Consider the following 20673-nt stretch of genomic DNA (forward strand, 5'->3'; position numbering starts at 1 on the left):
CCTGGCTCGACCCTGGTCATTGGTGTGAAAGAGGTAATACAGATCACATGACACAAAGTAGCTAGCCTGCGGTGACATGGAGATCTAGTTTACACAAAGTAGCAAGCTAGTGTACAGGAAAATGTTTGTTTTGCTTGGCAACAGTCTAATCCCAGTCTAGATGTGTTGTAGGAGTCAAATAAATGATTAATAAACAAATCATAATCTGTTGTCCCTCATTTCTAAGGCTGGGTACCAAATTCAATACTTTCTAGGCACTGACCGAATTTCCTCCTGAGTATCAAAAAATGCCACGTCATTCAATACCAAAGAAAAAAAATCTTATCAGCGCCACGGTACAGATCCACTTTGGCAACACAACTGAAGCGTGGTGTCGCAATGGAATACATCCATGGTTGATGCTCCATGCCCTTGACCGGCAGCTGATTGTACGAACGCGTCACATGGGTCTGGCTACTCCCAAATTTCAAAACGACAGTAATGGCAGCCAGTTCGGAATATGATCTAGTATTTTACGAAAACAGTTCACCGAAACGTGTTTCTGAAAACATTTTAAGCAATAAATAGGCCATACAGTTGCTGAATCTGTCTTCATTTCAGATCGACAAAGGTCAGTTTGAAAGATTTTCGTCTACTTCTATTGGATAGTCGCGTCGCGTTCAACGGATTAATTTGCATTAAAGTACCCATATTATGAAAAAAACACTTTTTCTGGGATTTGGGGTGTTCTTTTGTGTCTCTGGTGCTTCCACACGCATACAAACTTTGAAAAAAATCCATCCATGCTGTTCTGAGCGAGATACGGTTTCTGAATGTGTCCTGCCTTCAGTCTCTGGGTCAGCTGGTCAAAATCGGCACGGCTTGTGACGTCACAAGCCGAAACGAGCTGGCTAACCGCAACCGTTAGCTCGTAGCGTTAGCATGCTACCTCGTTCTCAATAGCAAAGCACTGCAACAACACACACAAGTTCACCATTATCTACTAAAGAACTACTTCCATGTGCGCCCTCATTTAGAAGTCTCCCAGCTAATCCTGCCTTGTAACTGACCGAAGTTGGAGAAACAGCCTCTCTTTTACTGTCTATGGAGCTAGCTAGCTGACATGATCTACATCTGAGCTACTGAGCATGTGCAATCAAAGATAGTACAGAAGAAGAAGAAAAGAGGTCTCACTCTGTAGCTAAAACAGAGACCAGCTGAAAAGAGGATCTGCAGCAGTGAGAGAGAGCTGTGCAGTACAACAACAATATGGTGTTTTTTGAAAATTAAACCATGTAAACCTATTCTGGTACAACCTTAAAATACAATTATGAACCTGAAAATGAGCATAATATGGGCACTTTAAGATGGGCATCGGCCAGCTTTTTTGACGTGCAGCGCTGCCTTCCCGGGATGCTTTGCGTTAAAGTCGCTTGACGTCACCCATGGGAATAAAGTGGAGCGCGGCGCAACAGAAGCGGCGCACGGCCAGGTGGATCTGTACGGTCAGTGAGCCAATAAGCATGCAGCATGCATCTACCAAGATCTAATGATGCTTGTGATTGGCTGTCAAACGTTAAATGCCACAGACAAAACTATGTTACACATAAAGAGATGGGGCTCACGTAGTAGGAGCAGAAAAATAAATAAAAAGATTTGGGCTGTAATGTTGTAATTTTTTTGTTAAAATGGATTTTATGAAACTGGTATCGAAAAAAGTATTGTTCAGGAACCAGTATCACAGTCACAGTATTGGCATCGGTACCTGTATCCGAAGTTTTTGAACGATACCCAGCCCTACTTATTACTGTTATGCACTGAATATGCCTCGTGCCTACAACCGAATCACAGCCGTGTTGATATTCAGTCCAACAGCACAACCTCAAGTGTGATACTGCTTAAATAATATGTCGTTAACATTAGGGATGCACCTATCCAATGCTGATATCGGGTTGATACTGACCGACTCAAATGATCAATTAAATTCTTTATTATATAAAAATTCTTTAAATATGTATCTATGCATTTATTATGTTTTATTTTACAAGGTTAGAAAAGCACTTCTTGTGGCCTGGTTAGCTCAGTTGGTAGAGCAGGCACACATGTTTACTCCTCGACGCAGGGGCTGCAGGTTCGACTCCAACCTGCGGCCCTTTGCTACATGTCATTCCTCCTCTCGCTCCCCTTTCATGTCTTCATCTGTCCTGTAAAAATAAAGGCCTTAAAATGCCCCAAAAATAATCTTTAATAAAAAAGAAAGAAAAGCCACTTCTTCAGTCAAGCCTGATGTTGCCTTACACATAAAAAATGATCCCAGTCACTTCCACACAGTGAGGCATACAGCTAATTAACTAAAGACTGGTATCTGGTTGGTACTCGGTATCGGCTGATACCCAAAGCCCAGCTAGTGGAACAGAAAAGGTCGGATAAGTGGATCCCTAGTTTACATGTTAACATTAAGTATTTAATATGTTTCTCTCCACTACGTCTCTTCTCACTGTTACTAGTTGTTACGGAATATGTGAATCATCAGTTTGACCATACAGTGATCAGCATCCATTCATGTTCATATCATCTAGTTGTTATTACTGACTTAAGACTTAATTATCAAAAGTAATTATGAAAATCTAAATATCTGAAGGGAGGGGAAATATATAGCTTATCCCCAAGAGAGACTAATTGGCCAGAAGTCAATGTCAATCTGTCAAATTATGTTATTGCCTTTCTTTAGACAATGACAACTGTGATAGAACATAACGGAAAGTATTTTGCAAATAGTTTAATGTTACTCTGCCGCCTGTTTACATAGGCCTATATATTATGGTGTAAGAAGTGATGACCGGTGGACCAATGATAGGTTCCTGCCCGGGGGAGATGGGAGTGTAGCTATACAGTATAACCACAGACAGACACGCCACTGCATCTTCTGTGCAATGCAATAGTCTGACATTCAACTATGACCGGTAAGCATCAGTGGTAATGTCTCAGGTTTAATGTCCCAGATCAACCACCTAGGTGTCAGTTAACGTTAGTCCATCTGAATTCCCACCGAAAATAATTAAGGTTTACAACTCCAACTGTGGAAGCCCTAACTTATGACAGACAGCAATCTCGAAATTTCCATTTATGATGTCTTAAATGTGTGTCGCTATCTATCGCTGGGGGAGGTGATTGAGCCTATGGCCCAAGGATGAAAGTATTGCAATACATATTTGCAGTTTTACGAACTGGGTGTCTGTGGATTCCCGGAAAAAAAATGCTGTAGTACAATTGTTTCTCCATGGTATAACTTACACACAAAAACGTATCTAAAGTTATGCACACAATTATGAAAACGTTATTCTCATGTATCAACATCCATAAATTAGAATGATATTTATTCTATTTATTTGCTCCAGACTACTAATCTCAAACACACATTTGAAATTTACCAGAAATGAAATTGACTGCCACATTAACCAACATCAACATCTAGCTAACGTTACTTGTGGAAAAACTCACCTATGTGTGTGTCAGTTTGTCCGTGTGGTCCAGGCACCTGTACGCTTATCTGCCTATCTGGTTGCGGGATACATTTTAGACAAAAAGAGTGCAGACAAGGCAGAAGTTTCGGTTCACAGTCTCGGGTCTGAAGACTTTGTTTACACACTGCGCACGTATCCAAAAAATTAATGGGAGCGGGTACCGGCGTGGCTGCCGGAGCCGTAGGAGGGGGGGACATTTCAGTGGTGAGTCCGCCAATTGGAACATCCCCGGCGGCCAGAGTTTCAGCTGCTGTTGGCTCTGCATTGTTGCTGCTGGTCCCAGCCGGGCTGACGGCATTGCTAGCGCTACCATTGGCTTCCCCTCCCGCACTAGCAACCCCGCCGCTGACGACGTCTCCCCCGTCGCTGGTGGGTGTAGGTGCCTCCTTAACGTTATCATGGGACTCTGTTTCTTCACCGCCGTTTGTATTCGCTTCTATGACTATTACTGCATTTTTCACTTTCGTCTCTGGCTGCTCGTTATCTTGCGTTGAAGGCACTGAGTCCGAATTAGCAGACGGTTCCATATCCTCCTCGCCTTTGTTATCCGCCATCTTCCTTCCTCTTTGAACCGCTGCACGTCCTGCGTAACTTTTCGAGCCAGTAGTACGTAGGATTACGTCATGACGCTAACCAAGACCCGAATTCTGTTTATTTACTTCAAAATGCGCCCCCAGCATATGTCAATGGCCCCCAGTGAGAGGAGAAAACACAGCCTATCTATCTATCTATCTATCTATCTATCTATCTGTCTATTCAATTCAATTTTATTTATAGTGTCAATCATAACAGGAATTATCTCAGGACACTTTACAGATAGGGTAGGTCTAGACCACACTCTATAATTTACAAGGACCCAACAATTCCAGTGATTCCCCCAAGAGCATGCATGAATGCGTAAGTGCGACAGTGGCAAGGAAAAACTCCCTTTTAGGAAGAAACCTCAGACAGACCCAGGCTCTTGGTAGGCGTTGTCTGATGGTGCTGGTTGGGGGTATGATGAACAATTGCAATAATAGTCACAATAAAGATATTGTAATAGTTATAATAGTTCATGGTGTCGTAGAGCACAGCAGGGCGTGGCAGGGTGTTGGCCGGACATAGCAAGTCGAAGCCGGGCATTGCAGTGCGTAGCAGGGTGTAATAGGGCACAGCAGGGCGTAAGGCAGGACCACGGCGACAGCTGCCACCATGATGTAGGTGCTATCATGATCCAAGAAGATGATGCTGGGCGGAAAAAGAACACAAGGACTCCGGGGAATCTCCGCGTCATGACTGTGGCTACACACCTTCCCTCGCCGGTCTAGGTGAACGCTGCAACTCCTCACTCCCTAACTATAAGCTTTATTGAAGAGGAGAGTTTTAAGTTTACTCTTAAAGGTGGTGACGGTGTCTGCCTCCCGAACCCAGACTGGGAGCTGGTTCCACAGGAGAGGAACCTGATAGCTAAATGCTCTGGCTCCCATTCTACTTTTAGAGACTCTAGGAACCACAAGTATGCATTCTGGGAGCGTAGTGCTCTAGTGGGACAGTAAGGTACTATGAGCTCTTTAAGACATGATGGTGCTTGACCATTTAGAGCCTTGTAGGTCAGGAGAAGGATTTTAAATTCAATCCTGGATTTTACAGGAAGCCAATGCAGAGAAGCCAACACAGGAGAAATATGATCTCCCCTCTTAGTTCTTGTCAGAACACGTGCTGCAGCATTCTGGATCAGCTGGAGAGTCCTAAGAGTTTTATTTGAGCATCCTGATAATAGGGAATTACAATAGTCCAGCCTGGAAGTAACAAATGCATGGACTAGTTTTTCAGCATCGTTTTTAGACAGGATGTTCCTAATTTTGGCAATGTTACGAAGGTGAAAAAAGGCTGTTCCAGAGGTTTGTTTTAAGTGGGCGTTAAAGGATATATCCTGATCAAAAATAACTCCTAGATTTCTGACAGTAGTGCTGGAGGCCATGGCAATGCCATCTAGAGTAATTATATCTTGGGATAATGATGTTCGGAGGTGTTTAGGGCCCAGCACAATAACTTCAGTTTTGTTTGAGTTTAACATCAGGAAATTGTAGGTCATCCATGATTTGATATCTCTAATGCATACTTGAAGTTTGGCTAATTGACTGGTTTCGTCTGGCTTGATTGATAAGTATAATTGGGTGTCATCTGCATAACAGTGAAAGTTAATTGAGTGTTTCCTAATAATATTGCCTAGAGGAAGCATATACAAGGAGAAAAGAATTGGTCCAAGCACTGAGCCTTGAGGAACGCCATGGCTAACTTTAGCGTACTTGGAGGATTTATCGTTGATATTGACAAATTGAGATCGATCAGAGAAATAGGACTTAAACCAGCTTAGTGCGATTCCTTTAATGCCAACTAAATGTTCCAGTCTCTGTAAAAGGATGGTATGGTCAAAAGTGTCGAATGCAGCACTAAGATATAATAAGACGAGTATGGAGACAAGTCCTTTGTCAGCAGCAATTAGAAGGTCGTTAGTAATTTTCACCAGTGCCGTCTCTGTGCTATGATGCTTTCTAAATCCTGACTGAAAGTCCTCAAATAGACTAGTCCTATGTAAAAAGTCACATAACTGATTAGCGACTACTTTCTCAAGGATCTTGGAGAGAAAGGGAAGGTTAGATATAGGTCTATAGTTGGCTAAGACCTCAGGATCGAGGGTGGGTTTTTTCAGAAGAGGTTTTATCACAGCTACATTAAATGACTGCGGTACATAACCTGTTAATAAAGACATATTGATCATATCTAGTAATGAAGTGTTAACCACAGATAACGCTTCTTTAAGTAGCCTCATTGGGATGGGGTCTAATAGACAGGTAGATGGCTTTGCTGAAGAGACCTTTAGCATTAATTGTTGAAGGTCTATAGGAAATTGCATTCAAAGGTGAACCGTTAGAAGTTAAGGGCAAAAGGTGATGAATTCCATCCCTAATTGTTATAATTTTATCATTAAAGAAACTCATGAAGTCGTCACTACTAAGAGCTAGGGGAATAGATGGCTCAGTAGAGCTGTGGCTGTCAGTCAGCCTGGCTACAGTGCTGAAAAGAAACCTTGGGTTGTTCTTATTTTCTTCTATTAATGATGAGTAATAGTCTGATCTGGCATTTCTGAGGGCCTTCCTATATGTTTTCATACTGTCTTGCCAAACTAAACGAGATTCTTCCAATTTGGAGGAACGCCATTTACTTTCAAGTTTTCGTGAGATTTGTTTTAATTTTTAAGTTTGGGAGTTATACCAAGGTGCTAGTTTCCTTTGCTTCTTCATCTTCTTTTTGAGGGGAGCAACAGAGTCTAAAGTCGTCCGTAGGCAGGCCGTAGCACCGTCTACAAAATTATCAATTTGGGAGGGACGAAAGTTAACATAAAGGTCCTCTGTTATATTAAAGCATGACATTGAGTTAAATATCTTCCTTAAATGTAGCTATAGCACTGTCAGATAGGCATCTAGTGTAGAAGGTTTTATGTAATTTCGTATAGTCGGGTAGTAAGAATTCAAAAGTTATTAAAAAATGGTCTGATAATAAGGAATTCTGTGGAAATACTATTAAATTCAATTTTGATGCCATATGACAGCACAAGGTCGAGTGTGTAGTTAAAACAGTGCGTGGCCTTATGCACACTCTGACTGAAACCAATTGAATCTAGTAGTGAGTTGAAGGCAGTACTAAGGCTATTGCTGTCAACGTCCATATGGATATTAAAATCACCTACAATAATTATTTTATCTGATTTTAGGACTACACATGACAAAAACTCTGAGAATTCAGATAAAAATTCAGAATATGGGCCTGGCGCTCGGTAAACAACAACAAATATAATAGGCTGTAATGTTTTCCATATCGGATGTTGAAGATTAAGAACAAGACTTTCAAACGAGTTATAATTAAGTTTAGGTTTAGGATTGATTAACAGGTTTGAGTCAAATATTGCTGCAACTCCCCCTCCTCAGCCTGAGCCTCGAGGAATTTGAGTATTAATATGACTGGGAGGAGTGGCTTAATTTAGACTAACATATTCGTCATGTCCCAGCCATGTTTCAGTAAGACAGAATAGATCAATTTGATTATCTGATATCAAATCGTTTACCAATATTGCTTTAGAAGACAGAGATCTAATATTTAATAGTCCACATTTGATTCTCCTATTCTGTCCTATCGTTGCAGTGGTTGTTTTAATTCCAATTAGGTTGTTAAGTATAGCACCTCGTTGGTTTACGTTTGATTTTACCGATCTCAGTCGGGGGACAAACACCATAGTTATGGGATTATGAATGGGTGGCTGCTCCAAAGGAAGCACAGAGGAGCGTGTAGCGCTGTACCTGTGATTACTGATATTATTGATTCTTACTGGAATGATATAGCTGGTCTGTGGGTTAGCAGAGATATTTGTAAAGGAGTAAGAGCTTATGGGAGAGTGAGACTGGGAAGTGCGCTTGTGCGTGTGTTTATCTTTCTATCTATCTATCTATCTATCTATCTATCTATCTATCTATCTCTATACAGTATTTATATATAGATATGGGTAGGTTAATCCAGGTATTGCAGCAGCACAAGACACATGAGTTAAGATAAATAGAGAAGTACAAGTAAAATAAGAATAAATAAAATAGGAAGTCTACACAACTAGTATAGGAATAGAAGTAAAAAAACAAACATACAAGAGTTAAAGTGACACGTATGATAAATAAATAGCAGCGAGTCTATTATATATGTAAACTGTGTGTGTGTGTGTGTGTGTGTGTGTGTGTGTGTGTGTGTGTGTGTGTGTGTGTGTGCTGATGTATAGTCTAATGGCAGCAGGTACAAAGGCTCTATATTTTGTTTCAGCATCTCTGTCACTTTACCATGTAATTTTGTCTCAAAATCGTAGAGCTTCTATTTTTGTGCCTTTGTGGTGGTGACAGCTGTGGCCAAAAGCATTATGTTTTTGGGTTGTACATCCATCCCATCCTTCTGAATGTAACATCTCAAGAACCCCTGAAGGGAAGGTCTTCAAATTTGGTACAAACTCCGACTTGAACTTTAGGATGAAGTGTTTGATTTTGGAGGTCAAAGGTCAAGGTCACTGTGACCTTATGTCTGTCCCATTCTCATGAATGTGATATCTCAGGAACGCCTTAAGGGAATCTTTTTTTTTCAAATTCATCCACTTGGATTCAAGGATGAACCTTTTGTTAAATTCCTTCACTACATATATCATGTAAGTCTGGACAGACATGGATGTAAACTGCAAGGCATGCAACCGCAAAGCGGTAATTCTATTTTTTTCTATTCTTATTTTACTTTATGTACGTCTTATTTTTTGTCTCTGTTTTAATTCTTTTTATACTCATATGTATTTATTTCTGTCCTGCTGCAACAATCAAATGTATATATTTATATATACACACATTGTATGTATTAACTGCATTAATGATCTAAAATTGATCATTTATGCACAACTCAGATTTTTTGTCATTACTGTACATATTGTACACTTGTACACAAGTGTTTGCTCTTCCTCTCTCTTTCTCTTTCAAACAGAACCTGGCCACCTAGAGCCAGGTTCTGTTCTGTTTTTGTTTTTGTTGGGTCTCTCTAGATTATAGTGTAGTGTAGAGTGTTGTCTAGACCTACTCTATCTGTAATGGTCCGGAGATAACTTTATGTTATGATTTGATACTATAAATAAAATTGAATTGAATTTTAAAAAGTGTAACAACAGCTATACGATGGTGAAAGGCTTAACAAACAGAATCCAGAACAATCTAAATTGATCTGTTTGTACATACAATTTATTCATCAAAAAATGTTTTCATGAAATTTTTTTTCACTGTATTGATAAGGTATCATGACATTGATATCAGTGTATTAAACTATGTCTAATATTATCACAGTTAGTGTACTGTAATAGTTGTAAAGTGTAGTGGTAATATTATGTTGTATAGCAGTGGATCTCAAACTTTTTTCAATATTGTACCACCTTTGAAATATTTTTTCAGCCAAATACCCTAAAAAGTCTACAACAACATTGTAACTGAAAAACACTTAAATGCTAGCATACATTTCAAATGATTAGAATCCATCACTAAATTAATTTCAGTATTATAGTATAGTTATTTAAGGAATTATGCATTCAAAAAATCTCACTTACCCCCTGGAGTACTTCAAAGTATAGGGTCAAAAAAGCATGAAACTAAGCTATTAAGGAAAGCTGACTTGTTAAGAAAGGGAGCCTACAGGCTGAACACCTTGACAAAATGTCAAAGGGTTGTTTCCACTTTTTTATGCATCTTTGATAGTTGCCTTACAAAAAATGGACAGTCTACAGTGTAGTTTTAGTGCATGTGTGTGCTTATGAAAGAATGCATGAATAGGATGTTTGATGAAAGACAAGGGAATGACGCTTACCGGTATGTGGCTCATTCTTGCGAAATTAACTGGCAGATAGTTGTACGATGTACATAACATCTTTATGTTTGTTTGTTTTGGGACCATTTTAATCTAGAGGGATCATTTTCACTGTCTAGTGTATAAGTATATACATTTTACTGCCATTGGGACTGATGCTGTTAGCAAATCAAAAAGACCTGTCAAACACAGTTGAGTATATTAAAAATATATCCATCCACTTAACAAATAAAATAGGTAGGTCAGTTTTCTCTTCAAGCACCTGTAAGTATAGGTTAGGTAATATGTAGGCTATGTATGTTTGCTGGATAACCACCCTTCCCATCCAGCTGGATCCAGAAAAACATTATGAAGGTGCTGATATACAATATTGTAGATGTAAAATCAAATGAACTGACACTTAAACGTTTTGATGCCTTTACAGCTTGGCTTCATCAAGAAGCAGTTACATTCCACTCCACTAGATGTCACAAACAAAAACTCACGGCCCTGTTAGCTAAGGATTTTATTGTGAAAGTCGCGACCGGTAAAACGTGTGTCTGGTTAGCTGGAGAGGTTATTGTTTTTTTAGCTAAGAGGGGCACAAAGCAAACAAACTCAACAATATAGACTGATTAAAAATGGCCGGAACGGCTTCAGTAGCTGGTGAAGTGTTCGTCGATGCTTTGCCATATTTTGACCAAGGTTACGATGCAGCAGGTGTCAGAGAAGCGGTGAGTAAACAGGGAAATTGCTAACCGCAGCATGTTAGCTAACCATGCCTATGAAATGAATGACACTGTTAAATATTAGAAACATTTGAATGTAACATCTATGACACTAGGCAGTTATAAACTAACGTTACAGCATTTAGTCTGACCACAGGTAGCTATACTAACGTTAATGTTTAGTGAATTATTTAGCCATTACCCCCAACTTCCTGGGGTAGCTAAGGAGCGTAACGTTAGCGTAACGTTAGCCTGTTACAGTCTGGAAACCAATTCCCGTTCGGAAAATTAAATAAATCGCTTTGGGTGCGCCAAATAAATGTCGCCTAATGTGTCTCGGAAATTCTGACCTCCCAGTTAAACTGGAACTATTTTTTTTTTTTTTTTTTTTAATCTTCTTTTTCTATTTAAAGATGACAGGACACTGATAAGTGCGCCTTCAATGCAGACACTCCCAGGCCTCCTCACATTATTGCCTGTGTTGGGTCTGATTGCTGTTTCAAAGTGCAGTGTTTCCACTCTGCCAAAAGATTTATGGGAAAACAGTAAAACAAAAAAGTTGTTGGTGTTTTAATAATAAAATTGAACCTAATACCTGCTCTGCAACGCCACTCAAATCACCTGTCCTGGTGGATATCCAACCATAATAAAAAGTGATAGTTAATTAATAGTTATAGTTAAAGTAACAAGTTAATTTCTTGGTAGCTGCAGTGCTTTCCCTGTGCAAAAAAGCAAATTATCCTTTGTCCTCTAGGCCGCAGCGTTGGTGGAGGAGGAGACCAGAAGATACCGACCTACCAAAAACTACCTGAGCTACTTGCCCACACCTGACTTCTCTACTTTTGAGGTGACAAACTCCCCAGACCTCTGAAACCTTCTTTAAGCTTCAGCCAGTGTGACCGAAATGACAGTATTTCTTTTTTGATTTCTCACCCACTAGACAGAAATTATGAGGAATGAATTTGAGCGTCTGGCGGCTCGACAGCCCATGGATCTCCTGAGCATGAAGAGGTAAACTCTACACACTGCAGCTGGAGCCTGTATTTACACTCTGAGCAGCAGAACAGCTGAATCAACAGCCTCATGTCTCTATGGGAACCAAATACATACACAAAGAGTCTTTCAAAAATACTGCTGCATCCAACGTGCCGATGAAAGTTTAACAGAAAGTTGTGCCTTTTCCTCATTTGCCTCAGAGAAGGAGTTAAACATGCATATCAATAAAATACATTACTGAGTGAAGTACTGCAGTAGTGTCAGGGATGTATATTTTCTATTCTAGGTTAGTCACTTTAGGAATGCCTTGAAGTCAAACTACTGTTAAAAGTAAACTTAATCCTATAATGAACCTCTGAATTCAATTCATGTAAGCAGGCCAAGAAGTTATAGAATATGCCACTCAATATTTGCAAACAGCAGGGTGTGTTAAATGACTTTCAAAGTCTTGGACACCCAGAAATCTTGTAACATCACACTAATAAACTAAGTTAAAGCTGCAACTGATTATTTTCATTATTGAAAATTTCACTAATTATTTCCTTGAGTTATCATTTGGTTAAGAATGTCAGCAAATAGCAAAAAAGAGTTTAAGACCATTTCATGCTTCTGCGTCGAATCAATGGCGTACCCACGCAGACATGAAATCAAGGAGAGGGTAAACCGTTCCTGCTAAAGATTTCCCACCGTGGTCAGAAAGCACAGGGGAGACACTTTGTTTCACTCACTGTGACTCTAGAGTCGGTACTCGCTCCGAAGCTAATCGCTCTCTCTCACTTCTCCCTCGCTCACACACTCCCCACACACACATGCCGGCTCGACGCACACGCGTATAAACATCAGGCCAGTTACGTAGGCTACAGCGAAAGCTCTGTGTGGAGCCTCCGCAGAACCAAAAATCACAAGTTCCCAGAGTGCCCATTGTGACATCCTCAAACCAACAGTCCAAAATTTGAGAATATGGAACCTGTACATGTTTGTTTGTTTGTGTTTTTTTTTTTGCTATTATTTCAAGCAACAAGTGTTAACAGATTATCAATTAGTAGTGGTGAATGGTGGCACAGTGGTTAGCACTGCGGCCTCACAGCAAGTAGACACTGCAGATCCCCGGTCATGGCGAGGTTCGATCCCCTGGCAGAGTCTTTCTGTGTGGAGTTTTCATGTTCTCCCCGTGTTTGTGTGGGTTTCCTCCGGGTGCTCCGGTTTCCTCCCACTATGAAGACATGCATTCTTAGCCGACTGGCTAACACTGGCGCATTCACAGAAATGTTGATTAATGTGAATTGTCCTAAAAAAACTTGATTAATCCACCAAATATTTCGCCTCTGTACTGTTTTTATTTTGCTCAAATGCTGAATCATCACTTTCAGTGTGGAGGTCATTCCTGTCAGTGCTCATTTTTAACACCCCAAACTTTAAACGTGTTATTTTGTGTATATGACATTGTATAGAATTGATGAATACAAAAACTGTTGATAGAAAATGCCAACAATTTGTTAGTTTCAGTTGTTAATCCATTTAATCGTTTCAAATGATAGTATGCGTGCTTTTTTTTAAATAAAAATAATACTTTTTCATAATCATTTTTGCTTGGTGGCCCCAAATGTTGTTCATTTAATCTGACTTTTTTTTTTTTTCTTTTCCTGTGGAGATATGAGCTGCCTGCACCCTCATCAGGACAGAAGAATGACATCACAGCGTGGCAGGAGTGTGTGAACAACTCAATGGCCCAGCTAGAGCACCAGGCAGTCCGCATTGACAACCTGGAGCTCATGTTGCAGTATGGAACCAACGCATGGAAAGTCTACAACAAGTATGTGATTGCACCCGTTTCTCACAGAGATTAACACATTATGCGTGTAAAGACTGCTAATCATTAAATCATTAACTTCTTCCTTCAGTAACTTGGCCTTCATGATTGAGACCGCTCAGAAGGAACTTCAGAAATTCAGGTGACCCATCACTGGAACGTTTGCACTGAATTAAAAGTGTCATTAAACACATTTTTTATTTTTTTTTATACACGTGTTAACCAATTAAATTATTCTGCCACACAGGAAGCAAATTCAAGATTTAAACTGGCAGCGTAAGAATGATCAGTTAGCGGGAGGAGCCAAACTGCGAGAACTGGAGTCAAAGTATGTTGTTTGAAGATTTGATATGCATGGGAATATGTGGGTTAGATTGTCCTCTGTCGTAACATCTGTTTCTGTCCCTCAACAGCTGGGTGTCTCTGGTCAGTAAGAACTTTGAGATCGAGCGGGCCATTGTCCAGCTGGAGAACGAAGTAACTCAGCTGAGACAACAGCAGGGGGACGAGAACAAGGAGAACATCAGACAGGACTTCTAGAGCAGCAGCTTTCACCCTCGTAGCACTGATCTACCAACTAATGATCCCTCAATCGGAAAGATGTCATCTTGTTCCATTTGCCAACTGCACTAAGAAGAAACCTAAGAAGGTAAAGTTACCTGCACGGAGGAGATTTAATGTGAAACTTGCTCATGTTCAACTTTGTCATCAAGTAACCTGGACATTCAGGAGGAGTGGTCCAGAAACCTCAGTGACGGCGCCTGTTATTCTACTGTAAAAACAGTGGTGGAATGTGGTATAATGCAGCATTTGGACTCTACCTTTTTTTTTCCAAGGGTCACAGATGTTTAAAACGAGACTATGTATGGTTTGCAACAAGACGTTTATGTTCTTACAAATGGAAAATTTGAATTCATAAGCAATAAATCCTCAATCTTTGCTCGAATAGTAGCTAATGCTGGCGAATGTTGGCAAACTTTAATGTGTACCTGACATTACTGAGTCGGTTTGCTGGCTTTAAAATTAGTTTCTTCTTGTGCTACCGTTATAATTGCATTTAACATTATTCCATAAATGCCACAAGCAACATTTAGCAAATGTTACATAATCTCGCTTTAAAGTGTAATTCATACCAGCATGTAGGTTTCAGTCGTCGAGGCCATCTACCAACACACGTGTGTTTAGAATCAAGTGTACATAGTTTGTCAAGCCTGTCGAAGACAAAATTATCTCTGTAAGCCTCTAAGTCATTTTTTTTATGCTGTTTTAATAAAAATGGACATTTGTTATATTTCCTAGTGTGACTTTTTGTTCATGTCAGATATCACTATTCTGTTTGAAATGGGTTGTCTCTGTCCAGTGTAATTTTTACTGGAGCTCAGTCTACTATTCACTAATACAACAGTATATTTAAATTGCCGTCCCACTCCCAATATGATAAACGGGCAGCCTCTGAGTCGATGGAAAGCATCATGGAGTTGGCTTGAGCCTCTACTCCCAAGTTCTTATTTCCACCTGCAGTACTGGCAGGAGTCCTACATCACATTCAACTAGGGCTGTAGTTTGTCACAAATCATGGCTTTCTTATCATGGAAATTATTAAAGACCATTTGTTAAATTATCAACATGCCAAGAACTGAAGGCCCAGGTTAAGAAAAACGCTATTAAACGCTGTATTGTGTGCTAAATCATCAGCATGCACTACAGATGGAGCTATCAGACATACTGCTGGTGTAAAGTATTCCCTTTGGTGAGGCCTTTTATCATTCATCTTCCTTGGTTTAATAATTACACAACTACAATGACCTGTTTGACCACTCGAGTCCAAGATAATGCTAATTAGAATAACAGCCAGTCAAATACTTGATTATATGTTAACCGATCAGACTAGGCAAACATTGATGTACCCTGTAACACATTTCCCAAACGACTTTCAACATGAGGGGGGCTAAATACCAAGAAATAATTTTGACAGAGGTAGCTATGTTTGTTTTGTTTTTAGTGAAACCTCAGCCTCTTGCTAAAATGTTCCAACACCAAAGGAAAAAAAAAAAAAAGGAAATAATTACTTCACTAATATCTTTAAACATCACAAGATGAAAATGTCAGGAATTTACTCTGACTAATGTACCTCTAATTTAAAAATCATTAAAAAAAAAACATGTCACCCTGGATAATATCTAATATATTGTGCAAAAAAAACAGTAAATCATTTATTTATTGCCACATTCCTTACAGTGTGCATAACAATCATTCCTCTGCAGCTCTTCTTTCACTTCCTCCTTTGGTCCGATCAAACAAACAGAAGGATCTGAATAAACTCAATCTGTGACCAATCAAAAAACCCAGCTGCATGAGATTATCTGCACGGTTGTCATAAAAAGCCAGATGTCCAGCATAGAAAGGGGCAATGTAGCGTGGTAGGTAGGCCAGATCTGAGGAGTTTTTGCATACACCAACACCAACAGGGAATTGAACTCAATCAAAACCCAACAAAAACACTGAAGGTCATGCTCTTTCACTGTCTTTTAAAACTTTCCCACATCTCACACACACACAAGTTTGCGGGCACCTTTATACTGTTTGCAAAGAAACTATAGGGTTCTCTTTAGGAAAAGTCATCCACTGAGACTGAAAATAATTTGACTATGTGCAAAACAGCGCCAGCCACTGGAAGCGAAAGTAGCAGTAGGTAATTTTGGCCATGCTCCAGTCTATATGCTGAGAGTGTTGAGAGCTGGTACTAAAGTAACAGCCTCTGGCAGGTTCTGGTTCTGGTCCTGACTTCCTTTACTCTGGAGAAATTTCTGCCGATGCCTCTCCTCCTGACGCTTCTTCTTCTCTTGACGCTGCTGCTCTTTCCTCTGCTTATTAGATACCTGAGAGTGAGGGGAAACAAAAATGCTCAAATTTTCAACTTACCTAGGAGTGTGTTTTGAAAAATGCTGCAGTGGTATGAGGACTGGTCATTTTATGAGTGAGGAAAACATTTAAGTGAATAAGTGAAATAAAAAATGGACTTGGTTTGGAATTAATGTGGCGAGACAGGCTGCGTAATAGGTAAGTCTACCTTTGGGTTTTGTACGTTGCTGTCCTCTGCTGGCTGTTTATGCTCACTGCAGTCTGTGGCAGCAGCTCTGCAGGCTGAGCAGGATCCTGAGGCACACTGACCCTGGCAGGACCGGCCCAGCACGGAGCCAACAAGCCATTCTGCATTGATGGTTGCCGCACTCAGCTGGAGCAGATTCTCCTCATCACCTGAGAAAGAAAACATGCACATGAACACATGAATGTCAAGCAAAACGGTCTACTTCATTTCAGGCTGACATGTTTATTATGGGATCAATGGAAAACTTGGCTGAATAGACAAGCTTAAATGCATGATGGTTATGAATTCTGCAATAGGTTGATTCCTGGTTGTTTTGCCCTAATAGTCTTAGGTCTTTTTCAGACGGGAAGCAATTAACGCCCCTAGTAATTCATTTTCAATAAGAGACGAGCGGGCAGGTAGTGAGGCGTGGGCAATCTGACAGGCGGAGCAACAAGCCCACTGCCAGATATGAATTGTCCTAAACTTTCTTCTACGTGACGCGCAGTGCAAATCAATGGACGAGAGACGGATCCTTGCTGTATGTCCTTGACATATATAACCGTTGCATAAACAGTTTTAATTTAAGCTAGGCTTTAAGGAAAATACAGTTGTACCGGTAAGCCGTTTCCATGGTTACCCCGCATAGAGTGCTTGAGGAGCATGTGAGACCCCACGGAGCCATGCAGGCGGAGAGTCGCTTACTGTCTGAAAAGACCTTAATTCTTTGAATCAAGTGTAGCTTCTGACCCTGGATTCCTTGATTCCTGATGGAGCTGAGGATAACGTTGTCCTCCTCTGAGGCAGTGGAAGACGGGTTTTTCCGTCTGTCCCTCTGACCGTCCCCAAACTCACGCTGCTGGCCTTGTGAATTCTGCAGATTCTGAGAAAAGCAATAGCGAGAAAACATCAGAGACCCATCAGTAAAGGCTGCCTCAGTAGGTGTAAACAAGACATAATGCATTCTTGACATCTATCTATTCAAAAGATGGGCCTGGAATTTACTAATTTGGGAGTATTTTCCTGAATGCTGGTCCACTGAATGCCCATTGTATATTATATACCTCTATGCGGAGCTGAGCAGGATTCTCAGAGTTGTCTCCAGTCCGCCTCACACTGTCATAATGATCTCCATAGCGATAGGCAATATGTAGCTCTCTGCATACCTGCTTCTCTGCACCATTTATCTGCAATGACAACAGAACACATAAACTATGTGGTGTCCCAAAAGAGAGTTAAGATTTTATCATTAGATTATGTGACATCATTTGAAAGCCTTTGCCTCTGCCCCTACCTCCCACAGCGGTGTGTTGAGCTGATGGATGACCACTTTCACCTGTTGACTGCGAGCAAAAGCCACAATAGCGTCATTGCCTGCAAACGTACCAGGCTGAGAGAGGTTGGACACTGGGTGGAAAGAAACAAAGAACAATTACTCACAACATAGTCTTACATTGTGATCACACATTTTTTGTCACTACATTGCAAACAGAACTGAGGGCCACCAGGGGTCACTGCATTGTTCCTGGTCAAAATTGTCTCCTCCTGAAATCAATGGACTTGTACAGTAATATGACAAAATAGTTAATTATGAATGAGGCATTACTAAAAGTCTCCTATCTGATCACAGCATTTACTTTATTTACGTTGTTGATTTGCTCAGTGTCCCCCACTAAGTAATTTGCTTACAGTGCTGTGCAAAGGGAATGTCGTCCTCAACAAAGGGTTCAAAGTCTTGTCGATGGGACATCATATACTGGACAGTCTCCTGCCGAAGCCGCAGGTGACCCCGGGAGTGACCCTCTAACTGGTCACCTAAAGCTCTGAACAGGCAGTTCCTGCAAGAAACAAAGACATTGACTGGTATGTCCACACATATCTACCTCTAGTTAAATGACTCAGTGTTATGTTTAAATCAAAGGCTTATATGCAATTGGTGCACTCATTGTGCACCGAATTTGCATTACCTGGCAGGTTTCTGGGCTTTGGCCAATACAAATGAATTAAGTCCTGCAAATCACAAGGCTCCCAGATCTTCTGCCAGTAGTAAACATGACTGATGGAGATGCAAGACTGTTTAGTAAATCGGTTACATTCCCAGTTATGGAAGACAAACCATGTTTCAACAAAGATGAGGATTGCAGTGTTTCCTCTATGTTGATTTTGTAGTGGCGGCCCACCATGGAAAATTCTGCCACCACGGTATAAGAAACAGGGCTGTACAAAAAATGTAGTCGCGGTTGCCTTTTAAATTATCCTGCCGACATAATGCACCCCCTGTTGGCTGCCGCTCACATTGCAATTTAAAAACAAGTAGAACTATTCAGAGGTTATTGGGCCCGTCCCGTTTAACTCCACATACTGTTAGGTTGATGTAGTTTATTGTCAAAATGTTCGCTTTCTTCCAAGTCGACTAATAAACGAACAGCTCCACCAAAAACGTCACCGCGGTGGGTCCCTTATAAGTAGAGATGTTCCGATACCGATGCTCCGATACTGCCTAAAACGCTGGTATCGGTATCGGGAAGTACTGGAGTTTATGCACCAATCCGATACCACGTAATAAAGCCCTAAAGAAAATCTACGTTAAAGTAGTTTATTTATATTCTTTTGTCGTTATAACAAACTGCAGAATAAAAGAAATATATATATGTTTCACAAAGAGTTTAACCTGAGCCAGACTGACAACAAAGATAGAAATAATATCACATCCATACAGGGATACTAGTATACAGTTGTTAAAACATAATAAAATATATGACACACTGGTATCGGATCGGTACTCGGTATCGGCCGATACGCAAGTTCAGGTATCGGAATCGGTATTGGGAAGCAAAAAATGGTATCGGACCATCTCTAGTTATAAATGTAGGTTGTTCGGACAGACCTGCCCCCACTGCAAAGAAAAATCCTAAAGGAAACACTGGGATTGTCAAATAATGGCTCTAGTGACATTTGCCTCTACTATGCAGCCACAATGCAGCTACGAGCAGCTACTACTTTGCTGTTTAAATTACTGTATATTGTTATTGACTGTGGGCTGGGGAGATGTAGGCACAGAGGTTGAAGACATTATGTTCCTCTACCAAGGCCTCCTGGTTAGTCATGATGAGACAGCTATCTCCAGCTTGAAGCTTTCTGTATATAATAAGATTTAAGAGACACGTGTTGCAGTATCAGTGATGGTAAACGACAATGCAGAGGGAGACAAAGTACAGCTAGACACCCCAATCTATTTCTGGCTCTTACCCATCTCCGGGGACTTCTCTCAGCTTGAGCCCCAGGGCCTGGAGCTGATTGGAGAAACTGACAAACTCTGCTCCTTCGTCGCCATCCTGAGGCCGGTTCTTGCGGTCCTTTACAATGGCCCTGCGTGCTGCCCGCTCATCCTTCTTGCGTTCCAGTTCACTCTTCTTGTTGCTCCGAACAGGTTTTGACGTCTGCTTCCTAGACATGTTGGCTATAGTCGTTTCTGCGGGCCTACAGCACCAAAGTATGTCTTCTTAAAAGGAATGAGCTGGCGCTTTCATCAACCACTGCCAAACATCTGGGACCGATTTAAAAAAACAAACAGAGACAGAGGTGGGGGGATGATGATTTCAGAATATGTAAAGAGAGGTATTGCTTTCTTTGAACATCATAATATATCAAGATTGTCATTTAGTCTTCTGTGAATCTGTAATTTGAAAGACAAAAGCATCCCGTCATAGTATAGAGAGAAGACATTATGCCAAAACTCCTTCAGGAACTTTAACACTTTGATGATGAGATTCTTAAACTATACATATGGACAGCTATATATTTACTGGCAAATTCAAAATACAAATAATATATTAAGCAGCAATTTGTTAAAGTGTAATCTCGGCTTGGTTCACACGGCAAACTACCAAACATGCTAGTGAAGGGGTATTTGGTGTAGTCAATCAATCAATCAATTTTATTTGTCACATTACATCGTACGAGGTACAATTCATAACAATTGTTGTAATCAAACGTAAATGTTTAACAAATTGAAGACTGCATCCAACATAAAAGCAAATTGTCTTATATCTGATTCTTTTACACTTTAGGGATGGTGTTTTTTGCGATAAAATGTGATATGACCGATGCTGAAACCACATACGTTAGCGCAGTTAACGTTACCTGTATTAGTTGGTATTA

At 40.5% G+C, this 20673-nt stretch overlaps 3 protein-coding genes across 8 annotated transcripts in view; 1 reads left to right on the forward strand and 2 right to left on the reverse strand.

Annotated features, from left to right (window-relative positions):
• The window catches only part of trim33 (tripartite motif containing 33), a 32269-nt gene extending 28184 nt beyond the window's left edge, over positions 1-4085 (reverse strand). For all 5 annotated transcript variants that reach the window (XM_078254447.1, XM_078254446.1, XM_078254444.1 and 2 more), the window contains exon 1: positions 3481-4085. In XM_078254447.1, coding sequence (XP_078110573.1) covers positions 3481-4057 — 577 coding nt within the window. In that variant the 5' untranslated portion in view covers positions 4058-4085. The remainder of the gene's footprint in view (positions 1-3480) is intronic.
• A 6336-nt stretch (positions 4086-10421) lies between these two features.
• bcas2 (BCAS2 pre-mRNA processing factor) lies at positions 10422-14115 on the forward strand. The gene is made up of 7 exons (XM_078254450.1): positions 10422-10624; positions 11373-11465; positions 11559-11629; positions 13266-13427; positions 13516-13566; positions 13672-13752; positions 13838-14115. Exons 1-7 carry the CDS (start codon positions 10532-10534, stop codon positions 13962-13964), a joined length of 678 nt encoding a protein of 225 aa, XP_078110576.1. The 5' UTR covers positions 10422-10531; the 3' UTR covers positions 13965-14115.
• A 1509-nt stretch (positions 14116-15624) lies between these two features.
• The window catches only part of otud3 (OTU deubiquitinase 3), a 5455-nt gene continuing 406 nt past the window's right edge, over positions 15625-20673 (reverse strand). The window contains exons 2-8 of one of the 2 annotated variants that reach the window (XM_078254448.1): positions 19762-20059; positions 18202-18350; positions 17807-17919; positions 17577-17699; positions 17218-17395; positions 16495-16682; positions 15625-16303 (exon numbers count right to left, since the gene is read on the reverse strand). In XM_078254448.1, the coding sequence (XP_078110574.1) occupies positions 16139-16303; positions 16495-16682; positions 17218-17395; positions 17577-17699; positions 17807-17919; positions 18202-18350; positions 19762-19967 (1122 nt within the window). In that variant the 5' untranslated portion in view covers positions 19968-20059 and the 3' untranslated portion in view covers positions 15625-16138. The remainder of the gene's footprint in view (positions 16304-16494; positions 16683-17217; positions 17396-17576; positions 17700-17806; positions 17920-18201; positions 18351-19761; positions 20060-20673) is intronic. The other variant, XM_078254449.1, reaches the window with a different exon arrangement.

Source organism: Sander vitreus, chromosome 7, assembly GCF_031162955.1.
Source record: "Sander vitreus isolate 19-12246 chromosome 7, sanVit1, whole genome shotgun sequence".
NCBI lineage: Eukaryota > Metazoa > Chordata > Actinopteri > Perciformes > Percidae > Sander > Sander vitreus.

Excerpts from the sequence above, each read along its gene's own strand:
- bcas2 (XM_078254450.1), top strand. The coding sequence starts at position 10,532 with ATGGCCGGAACGGCTTCAGTAGCTGGTGAAGTGTTCGTCGATGCTTTG. Across the intron at positions 10,625-11,372 it reads CAGCAGGTGTCAGAGAAGCG|GCCGCAGCGTTGGTGGAGGA; the intron begins GTGAGTAAACAG and ends TTTGTCCTCTAG. Across the intron at positions 11,466-11,558 it reads CTGACTTCTCTACTTTTGAG|ACAGAAATTATGAGGAATGA; the intron begins GTGACAAACTCC and ends CTCACCCACTAG.